This window comes from Lagenorhynchus albirostris, chromosome 21, assembly GCF_949774975.1.
Source record: "Lagenorhynchus albirostris chromosome 21, mLagAlb1.1, whole genome shotgun sequence".
NCBI classification, from domain to species: Eukaryota; Metazoa; Chordata; class Mammalia; order Artiodactyla; family Delphinidae; genus Lagenorhynchus; species Lagenorhynchus albirostris.
The window spans coordinates 21,716,534-21,744,353 of record NC_083115.1 but is presented as its reverse complement, the minus strand read 5'-3'; the positions used below and the strand labels follow the sequence as shown (position 1 = coordinate 21,744,353).

Below are 27,820 nucleotides of genomic sequence, written 5' to 3'. Positions count from 1 at the left end.
CTATTCCACTGTATGAATATACCATATCCTGTTTATCCATTTATCAGTTAGTGGAAGATTTAGGTTGTTGCACTTTGAAGAATGCCTTTTGAATGATCATTGAGCATCTTCAGGAGTACTATCAGTGACTGCTGATAAATGAGACTAAAATAAAGTGTTGCAGGTTCCTAACCTCTTCCTCTCACCACCTCCCCTCACTCTAAATACCTGCCACCAACAAGGAGTGTTGGAGTACAGACACCAGGAAGGGGTGTTCGTTTAGTGCATTATTCCTTTTCCACATATTGTCTTCTCTTTTGTGTCCTCCACCTTACTGTTAGAAACACCTTACTTTAGGTTTCAATGGGGAGAACACTTGGAGGTACTTTGGTGATTAGACAATCAGACTCTTAAAGTGCCTTGTCTATTAGAAGCACAAAGAATCCATTTTCAGATTTAATTAAGTGGACGTAATGACCTATTCTTCTGACCTCCATCCCTTTGTAAGCTTTCAGTTCCTCGTGTAAATCTTGGGAAGTATGTTGATAACTTCCTTTAGACAGGCTGCAAAATTCTCTTGTAACAAGGGGCATGAACTTCTTCAGAGAGTCAGATGCGCCTGACAACATCAGCTCTGGGATCGTAATCCTGAAGAATGTATAGTCTCCTCAACAAGCCTGGCAAAGAACCTTAGGAGAAAATACTGTGAAAGGCATTTTTGTCAATGATAGATACACACATCCAGAGTTGCTCTGTGTATACTTGTGTAAATAGTGCATTGTCCTGGGGCATCTTTCCTGGACCTGTGACCACGAGACAGTTCCTTGGGCATTGCTTTATTGTGACATTTTAGGTAGTTCTCTTCCATGTGGCACTGGTATATCTTGCGTCCTTGGGGTGGGTGTCCCTTTTCGTTGTACCTGAGGCACAGATCTGAGGACTAATTTTTATTTTTATTTATTTATTTTTTTAATTTTTTTTAATTTTTTTTAATTTTTTTGTGGTACGTGGGCCTCTCTCACTGTTGTGGCCTCTCCCGTTGCGGAGCACAGGCTCCGGACGCGCAGGCTCAGCGGCCATGGCTCACGGGCCCAGCCGCTCCACGGCATGTGGGATCTTCCCGGACCGGGGCACGAACCCGTGTCCCCTGCATCGGCAGGCGGACTCTCAACCACTGCGCCACCAGGGAAGCCCTGAGGACTAATTTTTACTCCCTGCTTCTTGCCCTAGAGAGGCTACCAGGAGCAACTCTGTGATGGGAGAGATTGATCTTTTTGCTCAAAGAGTAGGTGATGCTGCATAAATTGTCTTGTTACTTGGCTGCTTACTGTTCACCTGATTAAAAAAAATTGCCCTCTATTTAAGGGTCAGTTCTGCTCACTCGTATTGACAGGCAGAATTGCTTTTTATCAGACTTCTGTCTACAGCCCACGTTGATGAGGCCTATCGGCCACATAGCACGAGTGGAGCTGCTTTCTTCAGCCATAGTCTCAGCTCTTCTGTTGTTTTTCTGGTACAGTTAGAGTCCTCTGCCCTCTGACTTTATTAGGGTTTTAGGTCATTATCTTCAAATTGCTCTCAGTAAAATTTTGGGGTAGGCTGCATAAGCCACGGAATGCGTCTTATTTAGACTAAGTGAAACCATCCACTTTTATTTTATACATATTTGGGAGTTAGATGAATGTTTTCTAAAGGAAAGAGTCATTCAGCTCTGCCAGGCTGGAGTGCATTAAAAATAAACAAACAACAGCAACAACAAACCCTTCAAGGTGCTATTTGTAATTCTGCAGTAGTTTGTTGTTTTCTCTGAGCGACCATGAGATCTTTTCACAGTAGGACTATAAAGCTAGAAATGTGTCCTTCACGCATACTCAGTTAGTGGGGTTTTTGTTTGTTTTAACATCTTTATTGGAGTGTAATTGCTCTACATTGCTGTGTTAGTTTGTGCTGTATAACAAAGTGAATCAGCTATACGTATACTTCTATCCCCATATCCCCTCCCTCTTGCGTCTCCCTCCCACCCTCCATATCCCACCCCTCTAGGTGGTCACAAAGCACTGAGCTGATCTCCCGTTGCTATGCGACTGCTTCCCAATAGCTATCTATTTTACATTTGGTAGTGTACATATGTCCATGCCACTCTCTCACTTGGTCCAGTTTACCCTTCCCCCCTCCCCATGTCCTCAAGTCCATTCTCTACATCTGTGTCTTTATTCCCGTCCTGCCCCTAGGTTCTTCAGAACCTTTTTTTGTTTGTTTGTTTGTTTTTAGATTCCATATATATGTGTTAGCATACGGTATTTGTTTTTCTCTTTCTGACTTACTTCACTCTGTATGACAGATTCTAGGTCCATCCACCTCACTACAAATAACTCAATTTCGTTTCTTTTTATGGCAGGGTAACATTCCACTGTATATATGTGCCACGTCTTCTTTATCCATTTGTCTGTCGATGGGCATTTAGGTTGATTCCATGACCTGGCTATAGTAAATAGTGCTGCAATGAACATTGGGGTGTATGTGTCTTTTTGAATTATGGTTTTCTCAGGGTATATGCTCAGTAGTGGGATTGCTGGGTCGTATGGTACTTCTATTTTTATTTTTTTAAGGAACCTCCATACTGTTCTCCATAGTGGCTGTATCAATTTACATTCCCACCAACAGTGTAGGAGGGTTCCCTTTTCTGCACACCCTCTCCAGCATTTATTGTTTGTAGATTTTTTTAAAAATAAATTTATTTTATTTATTTATTTACTTAGCTTTGGCTGCGTTGGGTCTTGGTTGCTGCGCGCGGGCTTTTCTCTGCTTCCAGTGAGCGGGGGCTACTCTTCATTGCGGTGCATGGGCTTCTCATTGCGGTGGCTTCTCTTGTTGCGGAGCACGGGCTCTAGGCGCACGGGCTTCAGTAGTTGTAGCATGCGGGCTCAGGAGTTGTGGCTCACAGGCTCTAGAGCACAGGCTCAGTAGTTGTGGCACGTGGGCTTTGTTGCTGCCGCGGCACATGGGATCTTCCCGGACTAGGGCTCGAACCCGTGTCCCCTGCATTGGCAGGCGGATTCTTAACCACTGTGCTCCCAGGGAAGCCCTGTTTGTAGATTTTTTGATGATGGCCATTCTGACTGGTATGAGACGATATTGTAGTTTTGATTTGCATTTCTCTAATGATTGATGATGTTGAGCATCCCTTCATGGGTTTGTTGGCCATCTGTATATCTTCTTTGGAGAAATGTCGATTTAGGTCTTCTGCTCATTTTTGGATAGGGTTGTTTGTTTTTTTGATATTGAGCTGCATGAGCTGCTTGTATATTTTGGAGATGAATTCTTTGTCAGTTGCTTCATTTGCAAATATTTCCTTGCATTCTGAGGGTTGTCTTTTCGTCTTGTTTATGGTCTCCTTTGCTGTGCAAAAGCTTTTAAGTTTCATTTGGTCCCATTTGTTTATTTTTGTTTTTATTTCCATTTCTCTAGGAGGTGGGTCAAAAAGGATCTTGCTGTGATTTATGTCATACAGTGTTCTGCCTATGTTTTCCTTTAAGGGTTTTATAGTGGCTGGCCTTACATTTAGGTCTTTAATCCATTTTGAGTTTATTTTGGTGTATGGTGTTAGGGAGTGTTCTAATTTCATTCTTTTACATGTAGCTGTCCAGTTTTCCCAGCACCACTTATTGAGGAGGCTGTCTTCTCTCCACTGTATATTCTTGCCTCCTTTATCAAAGATAAGGTGACCATGTGCATGGGTTTATCTCTGGGCTTTCTTTACTGTTCCATTGATCTATATTTCTGTTTTTATGCCAGTACCATACTGTCTTGATTACTGTTGCTTTGTAGTGTAGTCTGAAGTCAGGAAGCCTGATCCCTCAGCTCCGTTTTTCTTTGTCAGGATTGCTTTAGCTATTCAGGGTCTTTTGTGTTTCCATACAAATTGTGAAATTTTTTGTTCTAGTTCTGTGAAAAATGCCAGTGGTAGTTTGATAGGGATTACACTGAATCTGAAGGTTGCTTTGGGTAGTATCGTTGTTTTCATAATGTTGATTTTTCCAATCCAAGAACATGGTATATCTCTCCGTCTGTTTGTATCATCTTTAATTTCTTTCAATCAGTGTCTTGTAGTATTCTGCATACAGGTCTTCTGTCTCCATTGGTAGGTTTATTCCTAGGTCTTTTATTCTTTTTGTGGCAGTGGTAAATGGGAGTGTTTCCTTAATTTCTCTTTTAGATTTTTCATCATTAGTGTATAGGAATGCAAGAGATTTCTGTGCATTAATTTTGTAACTTGCTACTTTACCACATTCATTGATTAGCTCTAATAGTTTTATGGTAGCACCTTTCGGATTCTCTGTATAGTATCAGGTCATCTGCAAACAGTGACAGTTTTTCTTCTTCTTCTCCAATTTGGGTTCCTTTCATTTCTTTTTCTTCTCTGATTGCTGTGGCTAAAACTTCGAAAACTATGTTGAATAATAGTGGTGTGAGTGGGCAACCTTGTCTTGTTCCTGATCTTAGTGGAAATGGTTTCAGTTTTTCACCATTGAGAACAATGTTGGCTGTGGGTTTGTCATATATGGCCTTTATTATGTTGACGTAAGTTCCCTGTATGCCTACTTTCTGGAGGGTGTAGGCATATCATAAATGGGTGTTGAATTTTGTCAAAAGCTTTTTCTGCATCTGTTGAGATGATCATATGGTTTTTATCCTTCAGTTAGTATGGTGTGTCACATTGATTGATTTGCATATATTGAAGAAGCCTTGCATTCCCAGGATAAACCCCAGTTGATCATAGTGTATGATCCTTTTAATGTGCTGTTGGATTCTGTTTGCTAGTATTTTGTTGAGGATGTTTGCATCTATGTTCATCAGTGATATTGGCCTGTAGTTTTCTTTTTTTGTGACATCTTTGTCTGGTTTTGGTATCAGGGTGTTGGTGGCCTTGTAGAATGAGTTTGGGAGTGTTCCTTCCTCTGCTATATTTTGGAAGAGTTTGAGAAGGATGGGTGTTAGCTCTTCTCTAAATGTTTGGTAGAATTCACCTGTGAAGCCATCTGGTCCTGGGCTTTTGTTTGTTGGAAGATTTTTAATCACAGTTTCAATTTCATTACTTGTGATTGGTCTGTTTGTATTTTCTATTTCTTCCTGGTTCAGTCTCGGAAGGTTGTGCTTTTCTAAGAATTTGTCCATTTCTTCCAGGTTGTCCATTTTATTGGCATAGAGTTGCTTATAGTAATCTCTCATGATCTTTTGTATCTCTGCAGTGTCCGTTGTTACTTCTCCTTTTTCATTTCTAATTCTATTGATTTGCGTCTTCTCCCTTATTTTTTTGATGAGTCTGACTAATGGTTTATCAATTTTGTTTATCTTCTCAAAGAACCAACTTTTAGTTTTATTGATCTTTGCTATCGTTTCCTTCATTTCTTTTTCATTTATTTCTGATCTGATCTCTATGATTTCTTTCCTTCTGCTAACTTTGGGGTTTTTTTGTTCTTCTTTCTCTAATTGCTTTAGGTGTAAGGTTAGGTTGTTTATTTGAGATGTTTCTTGTTTCTTGAGGTAGGATTTTATTGCTGTAAACTTCCCTCTTTTGCTTTTGCTGCATCCCACAGGTTTTGGGTCATTGTGTTTTCATTGTCATTTGTGTCTAGGTTATTTTTGATTTCCTCAGTGATCTCTTGGTTATTGAGTAGTGTATTGTTTAGCCTCCATGTGTTTGTATTTTTTACAGATTTTTTTTTCCTGTAATTGATATCTAGTCTCATAGCATTGTGGTCGGAAAAGACACTTGATACAATCTCAATTTTCTTAAATTTACCAAGACCTGATTTGTGACCCAGGATATGATCTATCCTGGAGAATGTTCCATGAGCATTTGAGAAGAAAGTGTATTCTGTTGTTTTTATATGGAATGTTCTATAAATATCAATTAAGTCCATCTTGTTTAATGTGTCATTTAAAGCTTGTGTTTCCTTATTTTCATTTTGGTTGATCTGTCCATTGGTGAAATTGGGGTGTTAAAGTCCCCTACTATGATTGTGTTACTGTCGATTTCCCGTTTTATGGCTGTTAGTATTTGCCTCATGTGTTGAGGTGCTCCTTCGTCTCTGGTAATAGTCTTTATTTTAAAGTCTATTTTGTCTGATATGAGAATTGCTACTCCAGCTTTCTTTTGATTTCCGTTTGCATGGAATATCTTTTTCCATCCCCTCACTTTCCGTCTGTATGTGTCCCTAGGTCTGAAGTGGGTCTCTTGTAGACAGCATATGTATGGGTCTTGCTTTTGTATCCATTCAGCCGGTCTGTGTCTTTTGGTTGGAGCATTTAATCCATTTACATTTAAGGTAATTATCGATATGTATGTTCCTATTCCCATTTTCTTAATTGTTTTGGGTTTGTTTTCGTAGGCCTTTCCCTTCTCTTGTGTTTCCTGCCTAGAGAAGTTCCCTTAGCATTTGTTGTAGAGCTGGTTTGGTGGTGCTGAATTCTCTTAGCTTTTGCTTGTCTGTAAAAGTTTTAATTTCTCCATCGAATCTGAATGAGATTCTTGCTGGGTAGAGTCATCTTGGTTGTAGGTTTTTCACTTTAAATATGTCCTGCCACTCCCTTCTGGCTTGCTGAGTTTCTGCCAAAAGATCAGCTGTTAACCTTACGGGGATTCCCTTGTATGTTATTTGTTGTTTTTCCCTTGCTGCTTTTAATATTTTTTCTTTGTATTTAATTTTTTATAGTTTAATTAATATGTGTCTTGGCGTGTTTCTCCTTGGATTTATCCTTTATGGGACTCTCTGTACTTCCTGGAGTTGACTATTTCCTTTCCCATATTAGGGAAGTTTTCAATTATAATCTCTTCAAATATTTTCTCAGTCCCTTTCTGTTTCTCTTCTTCTTCTGGGACCCCTGTAATTTGAATGTTGGTGCATTTAGTGTTGTCCCAGAGGTCTCTGAGACTGTCCTCAGTTCTTTTCGTTCTTTTTTCTTTATTCTGCTCTGCAGTAGTTATTTCCACTATTTTATCTTCCAGGTCACTTATCTGTTCTTCTGCCTCAGTTATTCTGCTATTGATTCCTTCTAGAGAATTTTTAATTTCATTTATTGTGTTTTTCATCATTGTTTGTTTGCTCTTTAGTTCTTCTGGGTCCTTGTTAAACGTTTCTTGTATTTTCTCCATTTTATTTCCAAGATATTGGATCATCTTTACTATCATTACTCTGAATTTTTTTTTCAGGTAGACTGCCTGTTTCCTCTTCATTTGTTAGGTCTGGTAGGTTTTTATCTTGCTCCTTCATCTGGTGTGTATTTCTCTGTCTTCTCATTTTGCTTATCTTACTGTGTTTGGGGTCTCCTTTTCACAGGCTTCAGGTTCGCATTTCTTGTTGTTTTTGGTGTCTGCCCCCAGTGGCTAAGGCTGGTTCAATGGGTTGTGTAGGCTTCCTGGTGGAGGGGACTGGTGCCTGTGTTCTGGTGGTGAGGCTGGATCTTGTCTTTCTGGTGGGCTGGACCACGTCTGGTGGTGTGTTTTGGGGTGTCTGTGAACTTATTATGATTTTAGGCAGCCTCTCTGCTCATGGGTGGGGTTGGGTTCCTGTCTTTCTAGTTGTTTGGCTTGGGGTGTCCAGCACCGGAACTTGCTGGTCATCGAGTGGAGCTGGGCCTTAGCATTGAGATGGAGATCTCTGGGAGAGCTCACGCCGATTTATATTACATGGAGCCAGGAGGTCTCTGCTGGTCCAAAGTCCTGAACTCGGCTTTCCCACCTCAGAGGCTCAGGCCTGATGGTTGGCCGGAGCACCAAGACCCTGTCCGGCGCATAGCTTTGGGGAAGTCTGAGATCTTCTACCAGCATTCAGTAGGTGTTCTGTCGGAGTTGTTCCACATGTAGATGTATTTTTGATGTATTTGTGGGGAGGAAGGTGATCTTCACGTCTTACTCCTCTGCCATCTTGAAGGTCCTCTCTCTTCACACCTCCTGTTTCTAGAGGATCCACATTTCATCTGGAAAGGACATAAATCTGGCAGTCCTAGCCCTTCCACCTTTTTTCCCTTTGTGCTTAGTCTGTTTCACTTGCTCATAGCGGGCCCCGTGCAGAGGCCTTGCCCCCGGCCCTTCAGACCAGAGTTCCTCAAGAAACGGCTGAACCGACACCTCAGCTCAGGACGTTTTCTGAAGCTCCTCACAGGACACTCAACTCAAGATGGCCTAAATTAGTGGTTTTTAACCCTGTCTGTATGTTAGAATCAACCAGGCTTTAAAACATTACAGTTTGATATCCTGCTGTCCCTTTGAGATACTCCCTTTTCTAGCATCCAAGATGTCAAAATGAGGATATGAGAGCTAGATTGGTTTAATATTTTGAATTTTCTGGGTCTTCTAGTAGGAGCAGTGATCAACTCTGCTAAAAAAAAGAGGAGCCAGAAATCTGAGTATCATGTTGATGCAGGATGTTAAAGGGCAGATGAATAGATTCCCACCTGGTGTGGCTGGGGTGGGGGGGTGATGGCCACCATCAAGGACGGCAGAGCAGTGTTCAGGGTCCAGGTGCATCCATTTGTGAAACTCCACGTCACAGCCATACTAGAGAAGGGACTGTGTGTTCCTTTATTTTGAAGATAAAGCAGGAGTCAAAGTGAATGTTAAGCAAAGGAGCAGTGAAAGGTTTTGCCCCAATGGAACCTCTTGTAAAGAAGTAGGCAGACCGTGGTCCAGGGATCTGCCGCATCCAGGGCTGCCTGCATTCTGTAACTCTTCAGTGCATTTGTGAAAAGTACCCTGATGGAGATTATTTGGTCCTCCATGGAAGATACAGATGCCTGGGCTTCACCCCCAGGAACTTTTATGTAACTGGTCTAGAGTGGATCTTGGGCATCAGTTCCCCAGGTGATTATAAAATGCAATTAATACACCGAGAATCTCTTTTAAACGTCATGTGCTTTCACATGCTGCCAGTCTGAAGTCTCGGCTAGATGTCGTGTCATGTGATTCATTATGTTCTGATTCTTTGAAAACTGTTTATTACTGTTTGAGATATCTGGTAACTCTGTTGAGGAGAATACTGACTAATCAGGACACCTCATTCTTCTGCCATGATTATTGTAATGAACAGAGGGCATTTTATCACTGACCTTCCTGAGAGATGTGTTTAACCCGAGGTTTCTCAGCCTTGGCAAAACTGACACGTGGGGCTTGATAGCCCTTTGTTGTGGGAGTTGTTCTGTTAACTGCAGAATGTAAGCGGCATCCCTAGCGCCTGTACCCACTGAATGCCAGTAGCGCCCGCACTGCTGTGTCAACCAGAAATGTCTCTGGACGTAGCCACATGTCTTCTGGGGGACAAAATTGTCCTTTCTTAAGAGCCACTGGTTTAACCCCGTGAACAGTTTGGAGGTACTGTACTTATATTAGTTAGGATTAGATTCAGCTGAAAATTATAGAAAACCCACAAAATAATGATGCCTTGTCAAAGTACAGAGGATTTTTCTTCCTCCTTGCTTAAGGGAAGTCTGCAGTACCCAGTCCAGGGCTGGTGCGGGGCCCCGCCTTCCTCAAGGACCCAGGCTCCCCCTGGCTCACTGCTCTGCCATCCTGTGTTCCGGAGTCCTCCTGGCTCAGGATGTTCTCTAGGGTGCCATCCGTCATATCCTAATGCCAGCAAGTGGGATAGAGGCAGGGAAACATGGTGGCAAAGGTCCTGTACTGCTTGTCTTTTAAGGATATTTCTGGAAGCTGCTACATGACATTTTTGTTTATATTTCATTGGTTGAAACAATTGAGAAAAAGCAAGTAGTCTCATTCTGGGCACCCTTAGGCTTCGTTAAAAATGGTGGATTCTATTACTGAGGAAGGAAAAAGAATGGGTATGGAAGAGGCAAATAGCTGTTTTCGCTACAGTACTTCATGTTTTGTAGTTATAGTGAGGCAGGATAGCACTGTTTCCCACACAGGCATTGGAGAAATGGCTGCTTCCCTGGACTGGGCATTTGCCAGGGTTAAAGAGATGCCAAGCAAATGCTCAAGAAAGGAAAACTTTCTTTGTTTTTAAGCTACCATTTGTTGAATATCCAATATGTGTCAAGCACAGGGCTAGGTTCTTTATAATCATCATCTGATTGTTATAACCACCATGTGAAGTAGGTACTGTGATTCTCATTATTTGGTTGAGGAGAGGAAAACGACTTGCCCCAGATTACAAAGCTAACAAGTAACAGAGCTGGGATTTGAATTCAGGTCTGTCTGACTTCAAACCCCATATGTAAACCTGGGTAACTTGCTAGCCAGGTGGGCAGAGAACAGCAGTGACACATGGCCCCAGCCTTGTGGGATTTTCTGCAAGTGTGGAGATAACTCTCTACTGTTCGTGAGCCTTTGCAGGCTCTAATCCTTATGTGGGGAGCAATACCATCAGAAGTACCATCATCTTTCTCTGCCAGAGAAACAAGTAGTAAGAAAGAAAATCAGAGCAGCCTGTCACCGCCATAATCTCATTTACCACCAGCCCAAATCTTTATTAGATTTTTCAGTTCTGTATTTGTTTACTTCTGACCCTCATTTAAACAGCAATGTAGAGACTCTAAAAATAGGAGGGCTTCCCTGGTGGCGCAGTGGTTGAGAGTCCGCCTGCCAATGCAGGGGACACGGGTTCGTGCCCCGGTCCGGGAGGATCCCACATGCCGCGGAGCGGCTGGGCCCGTGAGCCATGGCCGCTGAGCCTGCGCGTCCGGAGCCTGTGCTCCGCAACGGGAGAGGCCACAACAGTGAGAGGCCCGCGTACCGCAAAAAATATATATATATAAATAAATAAAATAAAATAAAATAAAAATAGATAGGAAATTCTAATGATGAACGAAAGGTTTAAAATTAAAGAGATTAAGGATTATTTAGTTTGGAGAAGAGAAGGGGAACCTTTTATCTAGCACGTACTGAGATTGGTATGGTGTTTTTCAGTTTTACCATACTAAAGCAAGAGGCAATGGGCATAATGAATGGATTAACTTAAGAGATCATGACTAGCAATGGGTTACTGAGGGGTTGCGTAGTATTTTTTCTTTCGATATCATAAGGGGGTGGATTTTCAACTCTGAATCAGTTTAGGTGCATTTGCACATGAGGATAATATTAAAAGTATTAAAATTCTTAAAATTGCATGCTTCTGTGTAGAAGAATTTAAATTAGTTGAATGTGCAGTGTTTTGAACAGTGATTCTGAAAATGTGAATCTTGCAGTAAAATAGGATTACATTGTAGAGGAACAAGAAAAAAGAAATCAAGCATACCTAAGACAACGTGCTGCAGCGTGTAAGAAATCACTGAGCGCGTGTGAACTGCTGAGGAAGGCTCGTGTGGGTGGACGGGGAGATGGAAATTCGTAAGTGTAAAACAGAAGCCTGGCAAATTTTTATGAAAAGAATAAATGAATATAAATTTAGTTTAAAAAAAACACATTAAAATGTGAGGCTGCCTATGAAAAGTGTTCTAAAATATCTTTCAGCTTTATGAAAAATAAAAGTACATTGACTTTAGAATATAACTGCTGCTAGTGTCTGAGAAATAGCAGAGGGCACAGAGGGGTGGGAGTTAAACATACCCGAGAACACAAATTATTTTCATTTAGGAGGAAAGACAATTAAGTGTTGGCAGCAATGTAAAATTTGATATGAGAAGGGGAATCTTGGTATGAAGAAGTTTATGATGTCTCTGAAATTAAAGAATACATTACGTGCTTGTGTTTGGAACAGCACTGGTGCCGTGTTAGGTGTGGGTAGAGTGTTACCTGCTTTCTGAACGACATTTAGGACCACAGGTCAGTTCATGTAAAGCACTTGGCCCAGGACCTGCATGTTCCTAATTGTTAGCTGACACTATTATTGTTACTGTTTATGATCATTAGACTAAGGATCACAAATAGATTTAGTTTCTTTGGGAAGACTGGGCGGTTCCTAATGGCCCACTGGGATGCAGTGTTTCATCTTGGGGTTTGAGGAGGCCTAATGAATAGCAGTGGTCCTCTCTCCATCCTGAAGGCTGACCCATCTTAGGGCCAAGAAATAAGGCAAATGAAGACCACAGTGTCACTCTTATTACTGGAGATCCTGGACAATGTAGTTTATATATGCAGGCAGTGCGCTCTCTAAAACTGAGTTTCACGATTAGACATTCTTTCCCACCTGTCACTGCTGGGTCGGAATCCCTCTCCTTGTCCCTGCTGCTCTCTCCTTCCGTCTCCCTGGTAGGTGCAGTCTGCTTGCTGGCTGCCCTTTGGAGGCAGAGAACACACGCCCTTAAGAGGAAGGGGAACAGAAGGGCTGTGCTTCACAGGCCCAGTTCCTCCTCTGCGATCAGATTAAAAGCTTATTCCTCTCTGGGGAGGAGAGGAGAGGAATGAGTGAGAGGTGGAGGGAGGCCAGAGATGGTGCTTCTTGGACTTAAAACATGAAGAGTTGAGGGATGGGGGAGGTCAATAGGTACTGCTTGTTTCTTTAAAAAACAAAGACAAAAATTGTGCTGAGTGCCTCCTCAACAGAAAAGAACTTTATGGTTCACAAGTAGAGAAGGCTGGAGACTTCCCTGGCGGTCCAGTGGGTAAGTTTCTGAGCTCCCATTGCAGGGGGCCCGGGTTAGATCCCTGCTCGGGGAACTAGATCCCACATGCGTGCTGCAACTAAGAGTTTGCATGCCTCAACTAAGGAGCCTGCATGCCTCACCTGTGAGCCCGCATGCCGCAACTGTGAGCCTGCGTGCCTCAACAAAGATCCCGTGTGCTGCAGCTAAGACCTGTTGCAGCCAAAAAAAAAAAAGGTAATGAAGGCTGATGGAGGGGTGGTAGTGAAGGGTGGAGGAATGGATGTAAATAACCTCGAACATAGGTAATAGTAAAATGAATGTAATTATTAGGAAACGATGAGTTCTGTTTTTGTTCTTTTTTTTTGTGGTACGCGGGCCTCTCACTGTTGTGGCCTCTCCCGGGAAATGCTGGGAAATGTGCCTTAGACTCTCTGTGAAATCGGCTGCCCTCTGCATGCTAGAAAAGTGGAAAACAGGTTTAAAAGCCCCTTTAGCGGAAAGTGCCTCTTACTCCTCTGAGCCCTAACTGAAAATGTTTCCCCTGCTTGTGTTACAGCTCCAGCCACTTCCTGTTTAATACCATTAAATATGCCTCCTGAAAAGATAGCTCAGGACCTTGCTGTTATCCTCAGTAGTACGCAGACATAAAAGCTAAAATGATATACTTTTCTTTGTTCATAATATTGGTGAAGATTAAAAATTTAACACCTAGTGTTATCAAGAGTGTAGGAAGATAGGCAACTTCATGTCCTGCTGGTAGGAGTAGAAATTATGGCCTTTCTGTTGCAGTTTTTATAATCTGAACAAAGGTCACAAAGTGTGCATTTTGTGATACACTTTTGTGATACAAAGTGTGCACTTTTTGATACATTCATTATTCATAAGAATTTATCTTAAGAAAATAACCATGATTACATGGAAAGATTTTTCCAAGAATGTTTCTTGTAATTTTATTTAAAATAGAGAAAAGTTCTAAATAATTAAAATGTCTAACAATAAGGGTTTGGTTTAAAAGGTTTTAGCTCATACAATGGATTGCCATGTAACAATGAGGTTGCATCAGAATATTTAATAATATTGGAAGATAGTAACTATACATTTATAAATTTAAAAGGCTCTAAGCCAGTATTTATTAACATAAATCCCATCTTATAAAACAAAAAAAATTGTGTTTGCATAGAAAAAAGGTTATAAAGATATACCAAATGTTAATAGTAGTTAACTTTGAATGTTGTGCTTTGTGTATTTTCCCATTTTCTTGGAAGAGCATACGTTACTTTAGAGAAAGTAAAAATGGGCTCGGACTGAGAAAGTAAAATCTGCCAGTCTGTTTATCAGGCTGGGATAACAGACACTAAAACCAGCTACCCAGGTAACAGGAAACAATACTTCTTCCAAATATATTCAGTGGCTGTAAAATGTCATAATGATTCTCCTCGCTTAGTGACTACTGCTTTCTTACCCACTGAGAAGCATTGCTCTCTAAATTCTATCAGAAACTTTGCTGTGTGAAATTATATCAGTGGGAATGACACATCCTCTTCTTGCCTGGAGGATTTCAGTCACTTTGACCCAGAGAAGCAGTCTTATTTTAATCCAGAGGCAGAGCTGCAGATAAGGGGTTTCTGGACTCAGCATCCCACATTTATCCTGACTTTGTAGTTTCCAAGGCAGTGGGACCCTATATCCATCTGAAATTGACCCCTTTACAAGCCCCGCTTTGAGCCTGTCACAATGCTGCTTCCTTTAAATTTCATCCACATCCCACCCTTCCCCAGAATCCAGTAGTAACCTTATCTTTTGCTTTGTTTGGGGAGATGTCCCATGGTTCCTCTTGCTGATGGCAGTGGGTCAGTAAACCTGAGGCTGTTGGACTACAGTGACCCTGGTGGTCTTCGATTGATCAGGCTGAGACACTATTATAGTCCGGAAAAAAAGTAAGGTTGCTTAAAATGGCTTTTATATATATTTTACAAGCATACACACATACCATCTCCCTAAATTGCACGTATCTGAAGAGTCAGCAGCAGTGTTAAGGAACAGTAATTGTTAACGGTCATTAAACTGTCACTGAGGGCAGGTGCTGTTCCAGATATTGTAAAGGTGTTCTCTCATGTAGTCTTCATAGCAACCCTAGGAGGAAAAATGCTGTTATTCCGCTTTTTGCAGATGAGGACTCTTCAGTTTTGAAAAGCTTGAATAATTTTCCCAGGGTGACACAGTAAGTGTCGAAAGCAGCATTTGAACACAGGCCATCTGGTTCCAGAGCTCACATTCTTAGCTACTCTGACCCACTCCCTAAATAACCCAGCAGACCTTGTCAGTAGTGCTGTGGATGTGGGAAGCAGCTCCAGCTTAGCTAGCGGAAGTCACCATGGTTTCATTTCTTAAACACTTTAATCTAAGTCTCTTTAATGAAAACATTATCCCTAGTAGCCTAGTACAAAGTAGCCTGTGGCAACTCTGAAACATTATTTTTAAATTCCTGATTTTTTCTTAAACATTTGTGTGTATATGGTATTCTGTCCCATAATAGATCCTTGCTAATTTTGATATAAAACGGTATTTTAAACCATTTACCATATGGTACACTTAGACTAGGGTTTGTCCAGCCTTTGACTCCCCTGAGACATTCCAGCATGTGCACACCCAAGACAGCTCTAAAGTAACACTTAAAAGGTGTGCCTGATGAGATGGCGAGACTAATTTTTTTGATTTGGCTTCTAAGTAACTTGGAAATCAGTTCTAATAGCATCCCAAAGCTGTTCTGAACATTTGACAGTAGAAGGTGTTGATGTCTAAGGTGATTACTTTGAAGGACTGTGTAGCATTCAGGCGAGATTAACATTGTGGGAAGAGTTCATCAAAACAGTCTTCTTCCAAGTCTGTTAATTCAGCAAAGTGTATAAAACTAAAGAGAGGTGAGGTGGCAGCTCAGAGGGACATTTGGCAGCTAGCTGTGTGTGACGTTTTCGTTATCCAGAGACAGGGGGTGCTCTGGGTAGGATCTTGCCAGAATTGGAAAAGAGCTGAATTCTTGGTCCGCTGCTTCCTCCTAAAACTTGAGTTTACAACGTCATTTTGGAAAAACGTACTAACAGTCTCTGCTTTTCTGATCAAGAGCGTGTTGACAAATAGTAGTCCTCCTGATTGTAGAGCCTCCCTTGGCACCAGCTAGGCCATGTCCGCCTCTGGAGGAGGAAGGCCAGGTGAGTGCCGGGTGCCCCCGAATACCCCCCAGGTGACTAAAAAGCCTGTGCCATCAAGGATGGCCAGCATTTGGATGTATGTGTTGCATGGTTTCGTGGAGAATGAGAAAGTCTCTCATTTCCTACTTTGCCTCTTGGTATCAAGTGAAAGTGAATTCTACAGGTTCAGTAATCATCTCCAGACGCCTCCTGTGTGCAAAGCACCGTGTGAGGAGGGCCTGGTATTTGAAAAGATGAATCGCTTGCGGATCTTTGGATTCTTTCCCCGCCATCAAGGTGTTCCTTGTTCAGTGTAGGAGACCCCTGTGGGTGTAAATAGCTAAATATGAAGCAAGGTAGGCCAGAAGTAGAGTGTGAACAGCTGAAGAAGTGGGTAGGAGCAAATCTTTCATCCTGTAGCCGAGAGGAATCTACGAGGCCTGGGTGTTTGGGAGTGAACAGGATTTCAGCAGGTGAGGGGGGAGGCTGTGTGTGAGAGGGAGAAGAAGGGGAGCAAAGGCTGGGAGGCAGGAAAGAGCTGCGTTGCGTTTGTGGTGTTGCACATGGTCTGCTTTGGCCAGAAAATGGTATGTATCCAAGAGGGATATGGAAGGCAGTACGACTGGAAAGATGGTCTGGGCTTGGCCATGCTGATGTGCTTTGAAGGGCCTTAGACAAGATAAACACTAACCTATGTTGAATTTTAGGGCAGCCAGAAAATGGTTAAGAAGGTGAGCTTCAGAATCAAGCCCTAGGTTGTAATTTTGGCTGTTGTACTTAAAAGCAGTGAGACCTTGTATAGATTTCTTCATACACCTGCACTCTAATCTCTTCCTCTGTAATGTGGGGTTAATTACAGCACCTTGTGAGGATTAAATGAGATACTATAAATTGTCTAATCTGGTACCTGATGAAAGGACTCTGTTAGGTGGTGTTACTTTATAATTTTATGGATTTGTTTGAACATTTTACCTCTTTCTCAGACGGCGTGTATTTTCTTCAGTACCATTGATGACTTATTTGTCGCAGAGTGTGAATCACTAAGAATATCGAAAGAACAGATGGTTCAGAATGTTACGTGTGCCTGTTAAGTGTTACAGATGTTAACACTTATTAATGTAGCTCATTAATAAGTCAGTTTGGACTGCTATCACAAATATACCATAGAATGGGAGGCTCAAACAACAGTTATTTCTCCTAGTTCTGGAGGCTGGGGAGTCCAAGATCAAGGTGCTGGTAGGCAAATTGGGTTTCTGGTGAGGGCTCGCTTCCTGGTTTATAGACAGCAGTCGTCTTGCTCTAGCCTCATGCGGTGGAGAGAGCTCTCTGGCAGGGGGTCTCTTTTGTAAGGGCACATACCACCCTCGAGACCTAATGACCTTTCAAAGGTCCCACCTCCAAATACCATCACACTGGGCATTAGGCTTCACATATGAATTTTGCAGGGGACACAAACATTCTGTCCCTAGCACTCATTAATATTTACTGCCAAGCTAGGTTCGGTTGGAGAATCCAAGACTCAATCCCTATCTTCAAGAGGCTCATGATCTAGTTGGAGAGAAAAAAAAGGTAGCATATCTTTTTTTATAGACAAAACCACAATTTTGTCTTAGGCTCAGACGTGTGACCATTTTAAAAAGAAGGGCGAGGCCCTGAACACACTGGACACACCATTTTCTTTGTTCACAACACTCTTTGTGGAAATGTGACTCTTTAAAATAACAGTATAAAATAGTAGATAAATGGGTACTATTATAGAGCAGAAGTAATTTAGGGTTTCAGCGAGGAGAAATATTAATGTGAATTAGGGGGATTGGGAATGACTTGAGGGAAGAAATAGCATCTGTAAGATCTAATTAGGTGGACAAGAAGGGAGATGGTTTTCAGAAGGAAAGAGCATGAGCGAAAGCCTGGAAAGTGACTACAGGCTGGGGAGAGCAGTGTGGAAACGGTCGGGGCTTCAGTCCAGGCTTATATGGGAGTCGGGTGAGGGGGCCAGTGCCAAGGTGCAGAGCGAGCGGGAGGCTTGAGTGGAGGCTTCCTCCTCTGGGGGCGTCCCTGGAGGGGGTAAGCGGGGGTCGAGGAGCTGAGAGTGGGCTTTGAGGAAGGTGTTTTGACAGGGGTGCTGGGTGGGAGATAGAAAGCTTGACATCAAGGAGACAGACCGTTTAGCTAATGCAGCTGACCCACGGGTGAGAACGTCTGAAATAGGGTGGTGACAAGAGGAAGAGGAGGAGAGGAACTTATTTAAAGATTCAAAGGACTTTGAGATTCATATTTATGGGAGGGCAGATATCGAAGATGATGAGATCGCAGTGTAAAGGACAGAAGGATGATTAGGCTGGTGTAAAGAAAGCTTCCTGTGCAGGCAAGAAGGTAAGTCTGTTTGAACTGGCTGAGATAGATAAGCAGTTTGGGAACAGTTTTAAGATGACTTATAATTCTACCATTTTAATATGGATGCCCTTCATTTTTATCTCTGTTTTGCGTTGTAGCCCTGGTTCACATACCCACATGTTTACGTATCTGCCATCATAAGCGTACATGCCATTTTGCATTTTAGAATCAGTGTGTCATTAAAATCTATTTTTATGTAGTCTTTCAAATATTATAGGCTGAGCGTTTTCCCCTTAGTCTGATATATCCCCAGAGCTTTCTGAAAGCAGATACCGTATTGGTGTTGTTCATTTCAGTGTGTCTAGAAACTGATTTAAAAAGTGTTTGTTTAGTGAAAGCATATTGCCCACATAGATTATTCTCATGCTTTTCTTCGTAGAAGTTTCTGCAACAAGCATATGTTTGGAGTTGGGTGACATGTGTTGGAGTTGAGTGAAAAGTCAGTGCTTTCTGCTTAGAGAACCTAAGTCCAAGGTTAAATTAAAGGCTTGGTTAAGGAGTGTTTGACTTTGATGATTCCAGGTTTGTGTATGCTTCTTATAAGCTGTTTCCTCATCTGTTCATAACTGGCAGGAAAAATCACGTGAAAAGCTACTTTTTTTTTTTTTTTTGAAAAGCTACTTTTGTGTTTTACCATTAATGGAGGAATGAAGGCAGTTCCATGAGACAACTTTATTGATCATTAATGTCCTAGCAAGGCCTCCTTTTGGAGAACATCACCTGAGTGTGTATTCAGCCTGGAGATAACTTCTCTATGGATGGAGACTTCAGAGAGCTGTCTCTCAGTCAGACAGCATTTGGCCATGAGACGTATCGACGCACAGTTACTTAAACAAGTTAGGGATTTATTCTCCTCAATAACAAGATGTCCTGAGATGGACAGGCTGGGGCTGTTTTCATGGCTCAGTGATGTCACTGGACACCTGAACTCCTCCTGTCTTCTCCCGTTGCCACGTGGCTTTCCTCCTCATGGCTTCTGTGCTTTCATCCAGCTGCATCCTTGTTCCATGGAGGAAAATTGAGGAAGGACAAGGACAGAAGACTGAAAGGGCTTTTCCATGGAGTCTGCCCCTTTAAAAAACCTTCCTGGAATCCCCTCCCGGCAAGTTCTGCTCATATCTCACAGGCTAGAACTATATCAGATGGCTGTCCCTAACTGCTAGGGAGAAGGTTAGCGTTTTGAGCTGGATGCATTGCTTTCCCCTATAAATGTGGTCCAGTTAGCGGGGAAAAAGGAGAGGGAAGGGTGTTGGCAACCAGCAGTCTGCCAGAGTCTCCAGGTGACCGCCGGCAGTGCCCCTGACAGCCTGTTCTCTGAGGTGGTGAGAACGGGCATCGACATTCTTACCGCACAAGTGAAGAAACAAAAAGATGTAAAGTTGTGAGGTGTCCACGAATAGCTGTGACAGATGAATTCACGTCTGTCATCTGGGTTTTAGTTGAAAAGCAAAAGAACATATCTTGTGTTCTAAAAGCCAACCAAATGTAGCATTAAATCTTAGAATGCTGCAAAGTTTGTGTTCAGATAAAGAGTTAATGTTAAATAGCTTTATTATAGGCAGATTCTTAATCAGTCAACATAATTAAGGGCTAAGAAACACTCAGGATAGATAAGTTTGGTTAGGGCAATACTTAATAATAATTAAATAGCACTTAAGAACTTGGGGTCATAACTCACCTGACTTGAATATGCTCAAAATAGCCACAATTCTAGGGTTGTACTTGGCACTAAAAATGTAAGCTTTTCTTTTTCCTCACACAGAGGTGACCTCAGTCACATTTACATCTACCTGGTGTTCTGCTCTAGTGGCTGTCAACTCTCTCTGTGCGTGGGAATGACCTGGGGAGCTTAGACACTGTTGACACCAGAGTCCCACTGCAGATGCTTTGAATCTGTTGGTCTGGAATGCTCTTCTAAGTGAGGAGTAATGCAGGAAATCACGAAGATGGTGACAGTGGGACTGGAGGGGAGAGGACAGCTTTGAGAAGTGTGTAGGACAGTACCATCCAGTGGAACTTTCCGCAGTGATGGACGTGTTCTCTTTGCACCGTCCACTGTGGTCCATGAGGTCCATGAGGTGGCTGAGCACTTGAAATGCGGCTGGTGCAACTGAGGAACTACAATTGTGGTTTAACTTAAGTAGCCCACGTGGCTCGTGGCCACTTCATTGGACAGTGCAGGCCTAGGAGGTAGGCTCTGGTTACTGGTAGGCCTAGGCTCTGGCTCTGGTAGGCTTAGGAGGTAGGCTCAATAGGCTCTGGTTACTGGTAGCGGGGAGGAGAGCAGAGGTGGGGGTGGGGGAGAGGGAGCAGCTGATCATAACCTCAAGGTTTCCCTCTTCATTGGGGGGCCAGGTGGGAGTGCATCCATACAGGGAATGGAGTGGGGGAAGTACGTTCTGGTCTCAGAAATGAGTAGCATATGGCCCAGCACCCGGACCAACGACTTCATCCATGTTGGGTGGTTTAATGATACTTGGGCAGGATTCACAGTGTTATAGTTGATTAGTACAAATACAGTCTAAACGCATCTCTGAAAATAGTACTTTTTTCCTATTCAATCTTTTCTTGTTTTCTCTTTTTAAAACTCAGGTATCAAATTGTAGTGGAAATAATCCAAGCAACTACAATTAGCAGCTTCCCCCAGCTGAAGAGGCACAAGGGTAAGAACCAGTTTGTTTTCTTCACTTAGACATACTAAAGGTTGTAGGTCTGTCTCCAGCCTTCTCTCTCCTGTCAGAGCTTTGACAAGTATGAGCATACATTTAAATATTTCAGATTTGTTTAAATAATGGTGTAACAACATAAGAGAAAGTAAGTGTAACTTCATCCTAATAAAAATCTTTGTTTGTAGTTCTGTGTTCCCTTATACACTTTATTCATCTGTAGTCATAATTTTTAGAATATTAGTCAGTACATATTGCTTCTCTTCTGTTTTTAAACTAAACATGGTTTCATAATTTTTTCTCATATTAAAATTTAATCTTAATATTCATTGATACTTCTATATTGGAACATAATCTTGATAGTGATTTGAATGACTTTCGTGAGTTGATATTTCATAATTTACTTAACCTTTTCCTTTATATTTTTATTAATTAAAAAATATATATTTATTTATTTATTTGGCTGCGTTGGGTCTTAGTGGCGGCATGCGGGGTCTTTCATTGCGGCACGCGGGCTTCTCTCTACTTGTGGTGCGTGGGCTCCAGAGCACATGAGCTTAGTTGTCCCTCGGCACGTGGGATCTTAGTTCCCCAACCAGGGATTGAACCCGTGTCCCCTGCATTGGAAGGCAGATTCTTAACCACTGGACCGCCAGTAAAGTCCCTCCTTTAGTTAAACATTTGTATTGTGAACATCTTTCCTCCTCTACTCTTGTAGATTTAAAAATATACATAAATATGTTCTATAATTTTTTCCTTTTTATTTCTCTTCAAATAAAGAGTTGGTTATCCAGGCTTTGATACTGAGGAATAATCAAGGTCTGAAGTTGGCTCCCACCTCCCTACAGTTTGCCCAGTGCTTCATTTATGAAGTTGCAGGACATGTCACTCTGTGGAGGGCAGAGAAGGTCAGGATTCCTAGCTGACAGGCACCAACACTACTACCTTGTAGGCTTGACTTCCCACGGAAATCTCCAGGCCCCCTCAAGTTCCTGTCTGGGAGTGGAGGGTCCCGAAAGGACAAGAAGACATGGACCAGAGACTCTAACCTGTGCCCAGGTTTCTAATCAGCACACAGAGGCAAAGGGTGCTTGGGGACTTTTACTTGTCTTTCTGAGTCTCTGACAGAAGGTAGGAGCCATATTTAAAAAAAAAAAAAAAAAAAGGGTATAGACTCTGAAGAGGCACTTACTTTTAACCTCAGCCCAGTGAGGAAGATTGCGCAAATGCATTCATTAAAAAATGTTTATTGAACGCTGACTAGGTGATTAGGATCCAGCAGTGGACACGGCGAAATCTCTGCATTCACTGAGTCCCTGAACTAGGCTGGGAGGCAGTCGGACAGTCAACAAGTAAAATGCACAGCATTTCAGACGGTGAGACGTGCCTTGGGGAAAAACAAGTTCTCCCTTCTTGTTGAACTGTGGCGAGGTGGGGGCCGGTGATAAGGAATGCTGGCTCAGCCAGAAGGGGAGGGTTTTGCACTTGGATAGGGTGACCTGGGGAGACCTCGCCCAGGTGGGGACCTGTGAGCAAAGCCCTAGTGGCCCGAGGGGGTCTGGAGAAGTACAGGTGCAAAAGCCTGAGGCAGAAGCATGCAGACTTGCTTGAGGGGTGGGTGGGGGGAGAGAAAGCCAGAGATCAGAGGTGGCAGGAGACCCTGTCCTGAAGGGCCTTACTTATGCTATAGGGGCTTCAGCTTTTACTCTGAATGAGGAAGTCTTTGGAGGCTTTTGAGCAAAGGAGATGTGATCTGATTAGTTCCTCCAAGAGTACAGTTCCTCCTCTCCTTTTCCTCATTGTTCCTGCAGAGAAGATAGTTTATTTTCAGACAGTTTGACAGACATTTTAAGGAGAACACTAGAGAGGGACTTCTTGTTGCCGCCACTGTCTGGCTCTTCTCAGTGCTTCCCCCTGTTGTGTGTTTAGTCAGGGACACCTTTCTTATCTTCGTTATTGTGTTAGTTTACTAAGGCTGTGTAACAGAGTGCCACAGAGTGAGTGGTTTAAATAACAGCAACATTTTCTCATAGTTCTGGAGTCTCAGAGTCTGAGATCCAGGTGTTGGCAGCGTTGTTTCTTTTGAGGGCAGTGATGGAAGAATATGTTTCAGGTCTTGCTTCTTGGCTCTTAGATGAGAGTCAAGCAGTGCATCTTTGGCAGGACATCTGCAAAGACCTGTTTCCAGGTAAGGTCACATTCACAGGTACCAGGGTTTAGGACTTAAGCGTATCTTTTGGGGGGACACAATTCAACCCGAAACATTATAACTGGTAAGTTCAAGATAGCATTGTAGGGACTTGCCTGGTGGGGCAGTGGTTAAGAATCCACCTGCCGATGCAGGGGACATGGGTTCGAGCCCTGGTCTGGGAAGATCCCACATGCCGCGGGGCAACTAAGCCCGTGCGCCACAACTACTGAGCCCGTGTGCCGCAACCACTGAAGCCTGTGCACCTAGAGCCCATGCTCTGCAACAAGAGAAGCCACTGTAATGAGAAGCCTGCACACAGCAACGAAGAGTAGTCCCTGCTTGCCGCAACTAGAGAAAGTCTGTGCGCAACAGTGAAGACCCAACGCAGCCAAAAATAAATAAATAAATTTATTTTAAAAAAAAAGATAGCATTGTAGTTCCTCTTTCGTGAAAATGCTAGAAGCATTTATTTTCAGTAAGGTCTATAACCACATTAAGATTTGCTACATTACTTTTCTTTTGGGTTAATTCTGTTACCAGTAGTTAGCTTTTCCTAAATTAGTCTCTTTTAAGTCTATAATAGGGTTTAGATTAAGAAGTAAAATCTCAGAAAAAAGTTGGGCAGCCAAAACCATATAGGCAATTTCAGCTACTGTGTGTCTTCATGTCCAGAACAAAGACAGGTTCCATGGAATCAGTATTCTAGCAAACTGTGTGGGTCTGTATAAGAATGAGGGGAAGTATAAGTGACCAAAAAAAGGTAAATTGGATTTCATCTAAAGTTAACAACTTGTGTCTTCTGCAAGAAAGTAAAAAGACAACCCTCAGAATAGGAGAAGGTATTTGCAAATCATGTATATGATATAGCGCTTGTATCCAGAATACATAAAGAACTCATACAACTCAGTAATCAAAAGACAACCCAATTGGATAATGGGCAAAGGATTTGTATAGGCACTTCTCCAGAGAAGATCTACAAATGGCTGATGAACACTTGAAAACATGCCCTACGTCATTAGACGTTAGGAAAATGCAAATCAAACCTCATATGAGATACCACTTCACACCCACTAGAGTGGCTAAAATAAAAGACCGAGGGTGACACAGTGTCCAGGAATGACGTATAGCAATCAGGGTGTAGATAATGGTGGTGAAAAGGAAAGGATTGATAAGGAAGGTTATAAAGGAAAGACAGCCTAGTTGGCAACTAATTGGATGTGGGGAGGGATCAGATGGGGGGACATGATGGCGCTGGTACCGCCTGCTGCCTTTACAGATGAGGACATGGCTGTCCAGAGCTTACGTCTGAGGTCCCAACTCCTAGTCTGCTGCTGTTCCTGTGAGGTCCCGCTGCTTCAGGTTGGTGAGATGAGGTTTGGGTGCAGAAGAAGAAGTGCGGGAGCTGGAGTTTAGGAGGGCTTGGTTCTCTTGCCAGCTTCCCAGTGAAACCTGGGCACGTCCTTCACTTCTCTAGGCCTCAGTTTCCTCAGTCTTTGGGTTGCCTGCTCTTGGTGATCATTAAAGGGTTTCTCAGTGAAGACACTCAAAGAGTCAGGAGATGTGTAGGAGTCTGGGTCAGGGGTGAGAGAGCTCACCGGTCCTGGCGTTGTGGACCTGGGACGACAGGAGGGTGGAGAAGTGCCCATCCGGCGTTTCTAAGCTGGGATTCACGCTGTGGGGAGAGAGCAACCCTGAGGAGAAGTGCTTGGAAGTGACAACAAAGAGCTAATAGTTAATCGTCTCCTATTTATGTGTATCTTTACACAGCCCATTGTTAGGAGAGAATAATGTGTTAAGAGTCTGAAGTGACTTCCCTCATAAATAATACCATCTGCTGTCTCACTCTTGAAGTTCATGTGTAGGTGGTTTCAATCTTAAAGAATTAGGTTGTTATAATTTAAGTGCAGGTTTTTTTGTTTGTTTGTTTGTTTGTTTTTGAGGTACGCGGGCCTCTCACCGCTGTGGCCTCTCCCGTTGCGGAGCACAGGCTCCAGACGCACAGGCTCAGCGGCCATGGCTCACGGGCCCAGCCGCTCCACGGCACGTGGGATCCTCCCGGACCGGGGCACGAACCCACGTCCCCTGCATCGGCAGGCGGACTCTCAACCACTGCGCCACCAGGGAAGCCCATTTATTTTTTTAATAAAATGGAAGGTCAAATTGAACATTCCCCATTGTCCTTTTTCTTTTAATAAAATGTCCAGTAACATATTATTGGAAACAGTTCTTATTTCTCTGTGACCTTTGATGTACAGCTGTCACATAAAAAGTTACTTTATCTCATTCTTTCTCAAATTAATCTGTAATTTATTTCCAGACAGATGTTTTTTGTGTGTGTTTTTTCCCGCCCTGTAAAAGGCACTACAGGAACTTTGATTTTTACCATTAAAAGGCTCCCCTCAAATAGAATCGTTTTGTTGTTTTTTGAGGATAGTGCGATCTAGTGAAAATATCATCGAGCGGAGAATCTGGGAAAAGCCTCAGTCTGTGTGTTAACCTCTCGTCACCAGCTGCACCTGTCTGCACTGTTTCCTTAAACCTGGAAAATCGGGCTGTGCTCAGAGTGACCGTGTAATGATGCTGCCGGGTTGTGTGTGAGGTTTTAAGCAGTTTCGTTTCCAGTGTTATTTCTCCTAGTTCCATGTCCTCTTTGTGAGTGGGAAACTGAAGAAGTTTAAAAAAAAGAATGACCAGGTGGAAGATACTAAGAATACTTAGGATTCAAACTAGAGATGGGAACTTTATTTATGAAAATAGTATATATATGCTAAAGTATAATTTTGTTGCTACATATAAATATGTTTCAGGTAGGTCTTTTTCAACTATAATTGTTGATGATTAAGAAATGGTATGCAATTGTGAAAATAGTTTGAGGATTCAGAGGAAAAAATGCCATATAACAAGTGGGGAGAAATTACCTAATTGTGTTTCCTCTGAAACCTTAAGGAATTAACCAGCTGACTCTGCATTGACTTTTTTCAGGATGATAGAGTAGGGTCGGGGGGACCGCTTTACTTTGTATACACAGGAAGGTTCAAATAAGGCTTCTGAGTGTCAACAGACTCCAGCAAATTCACACAAAACTCTGTACATGTTTCAGGTTCATAAGTAGATTAGTTTATCTTAAATGCAGAGCAAGTTCCTCTCTTTAACAATGTAGAAATTTCAGTTTGATTCTTTTCTTGATGGCTTTTTTCTTACGGTATTTTGATCTTTTTAAGAAATAAGGTATCGAATGATTTTAAAAGTCTTTACAGTGCCTCAGCTAGTTTAACTGCTGATACAATTCTAGGGAAAGTAAATAATCATAAAAATAAAAAAGTTTTGAGACCATCTAACTCAGATCCTTGTCCTATGGGCAAGAAAATTAGGTTGATTAGAGAAGGAGGTTCTTAGAGCAAATTCATAGATATTAAACAATTTGAAGCACTTGGTCTCAGAAGTTAAGTCTGCTCACAAAATTTTCTTGCCTCTGACCTTATTTTACCATTCATGCTGGCCAAACGTATTGGCGGAGGCCTGAATTTTACCCGCTAACCACGTCAGCTTCTTGTTGGTGATGGGATTTGGGAAGTTTAGTAAGTCCAGCTAGCTAGTTTCAGTGAACATTTTTCCGTCTTCATCTTTGACTGTTCGGCAGCATCTTTGAGACATTGGTGACTACTGTCTTGCTGAGCTTTCAGCCTGCCCTGGCTAGCACTCTGTCATTCTAGTTGTTTGTTTGTTTTTCTGCTTGCTTGTTTGTCTCTATTCAGCTTTTAGATGTTGGAGTTCCTCAGGATTTGTTTCTAACTCTCATTATTTTATACCTGTGCTGTCCAATATAGTAACCATTAGCATATGTGGCTATTTAAATTAACTGAAAGTAAATAAAAATGTAAAATTTTGCTTCTCAGTCACATCAGTTATGTTTCAAGTGTTCAGTAACCATGTGTGGCTACCGTATTGGATAGCGTGGAGCATATCCTTCATCACCACAGTTTCCTTGGGTGGCACTGCTTCTGTGTTCTTTGTCTGGTTAGTCTTTCCTTTATATGCTGATGACTTTCCAAATTTCTATCTACAGAACCTCTATTCTCTGCTTTTTTACTTACCTACTGTTTACTGCACATTTTTATTTGGATATCAAAAGACACCACCAAATGAAAAGGTCCAGATCAGGTCCCACGTAACTGGCCATCTTCTGTAGTTTCTTGTCTCTGTGAATGGCATTGCCATCCGTCCGAGTAAGTCAGAAACCTAGGAGTCCTCCTTGTTCATTCCTTCTCCGTCATGTGCTTTATCTAGTCCATTATCGTCCCACAGACTGACCTCTAAGTATATCTCAACTCGGCTCTTTCTCTGCACCACCATTTTCCACCACCCGTCTCTCTCGAACTAAGGCAGTAGCTTCCTAACTGGTTTCCTTGTATCCACTCCTGCCCCTATTCAATTTATTTTTCATACTGAAGCCAGAGTGATTTTTTAAAAATACAGATCTTAATCATGCCACCCCCATGCTTACCTTTCATTGTCTTCCCATTGTTCTTAGAATAACAATGCTTCGAAGCGAAACCTGCAAGGCCCTGCTTGCTCTGGCCCCATCTCCATCTTCAGCCTCATCTCCCGCCTCATCTCCCGCCAGACCACCCCCTCCCTCTGAACTCCAGCCACACTCACTTTTCTCTTTCCTCAACTCACCCCAGTTCCTCCCACCTCATATTCTTTGCACATTCTGTTTCTTCTTCTTGGAATGCTGCCCTACACTCAGTATCACTCTGCCTAGGTAACTCCTACTTATCCTTTATATTTTATCTCGAATTTCTCTGCTTTGTTCACAACACCTCCCCCCCCGCCCCCCGCTGATCCTGAGTAGA

The 27,820-nt window shown here is 42.4% G+C and overlaps 1 protein-coding gene across 7 annotated transcripts in view; it reads left to right on the top strand.

Annotated features, from left to right (window-relative positions):
• SNX25 (sorting nexin 25) overlaps window positions 1-27,820 on the top strand; it is a 109,071-nt gene that overhangs the window by 38,837 nt on the left and 42,414 nt on the right. For all 7 annotated transcript variants that reach the window (XR_009538220.1, XR_009538221.1, XR_009538222.1 and 4 more), the window contains exon 6: window positions 20,700-20,770. Coding sequence is in view for 4 of the 7 variants with exons in the window: in XM_060136237.1 (XP_059992220.1) it covers window positions 20,700-20,770 (71 nt within the window). In the remaining 3 variants the exon portion in view is untranslated. The remainder of the gene's footprint in view (window positions 1-20,699; window positions 20,771-27,820) is intronic.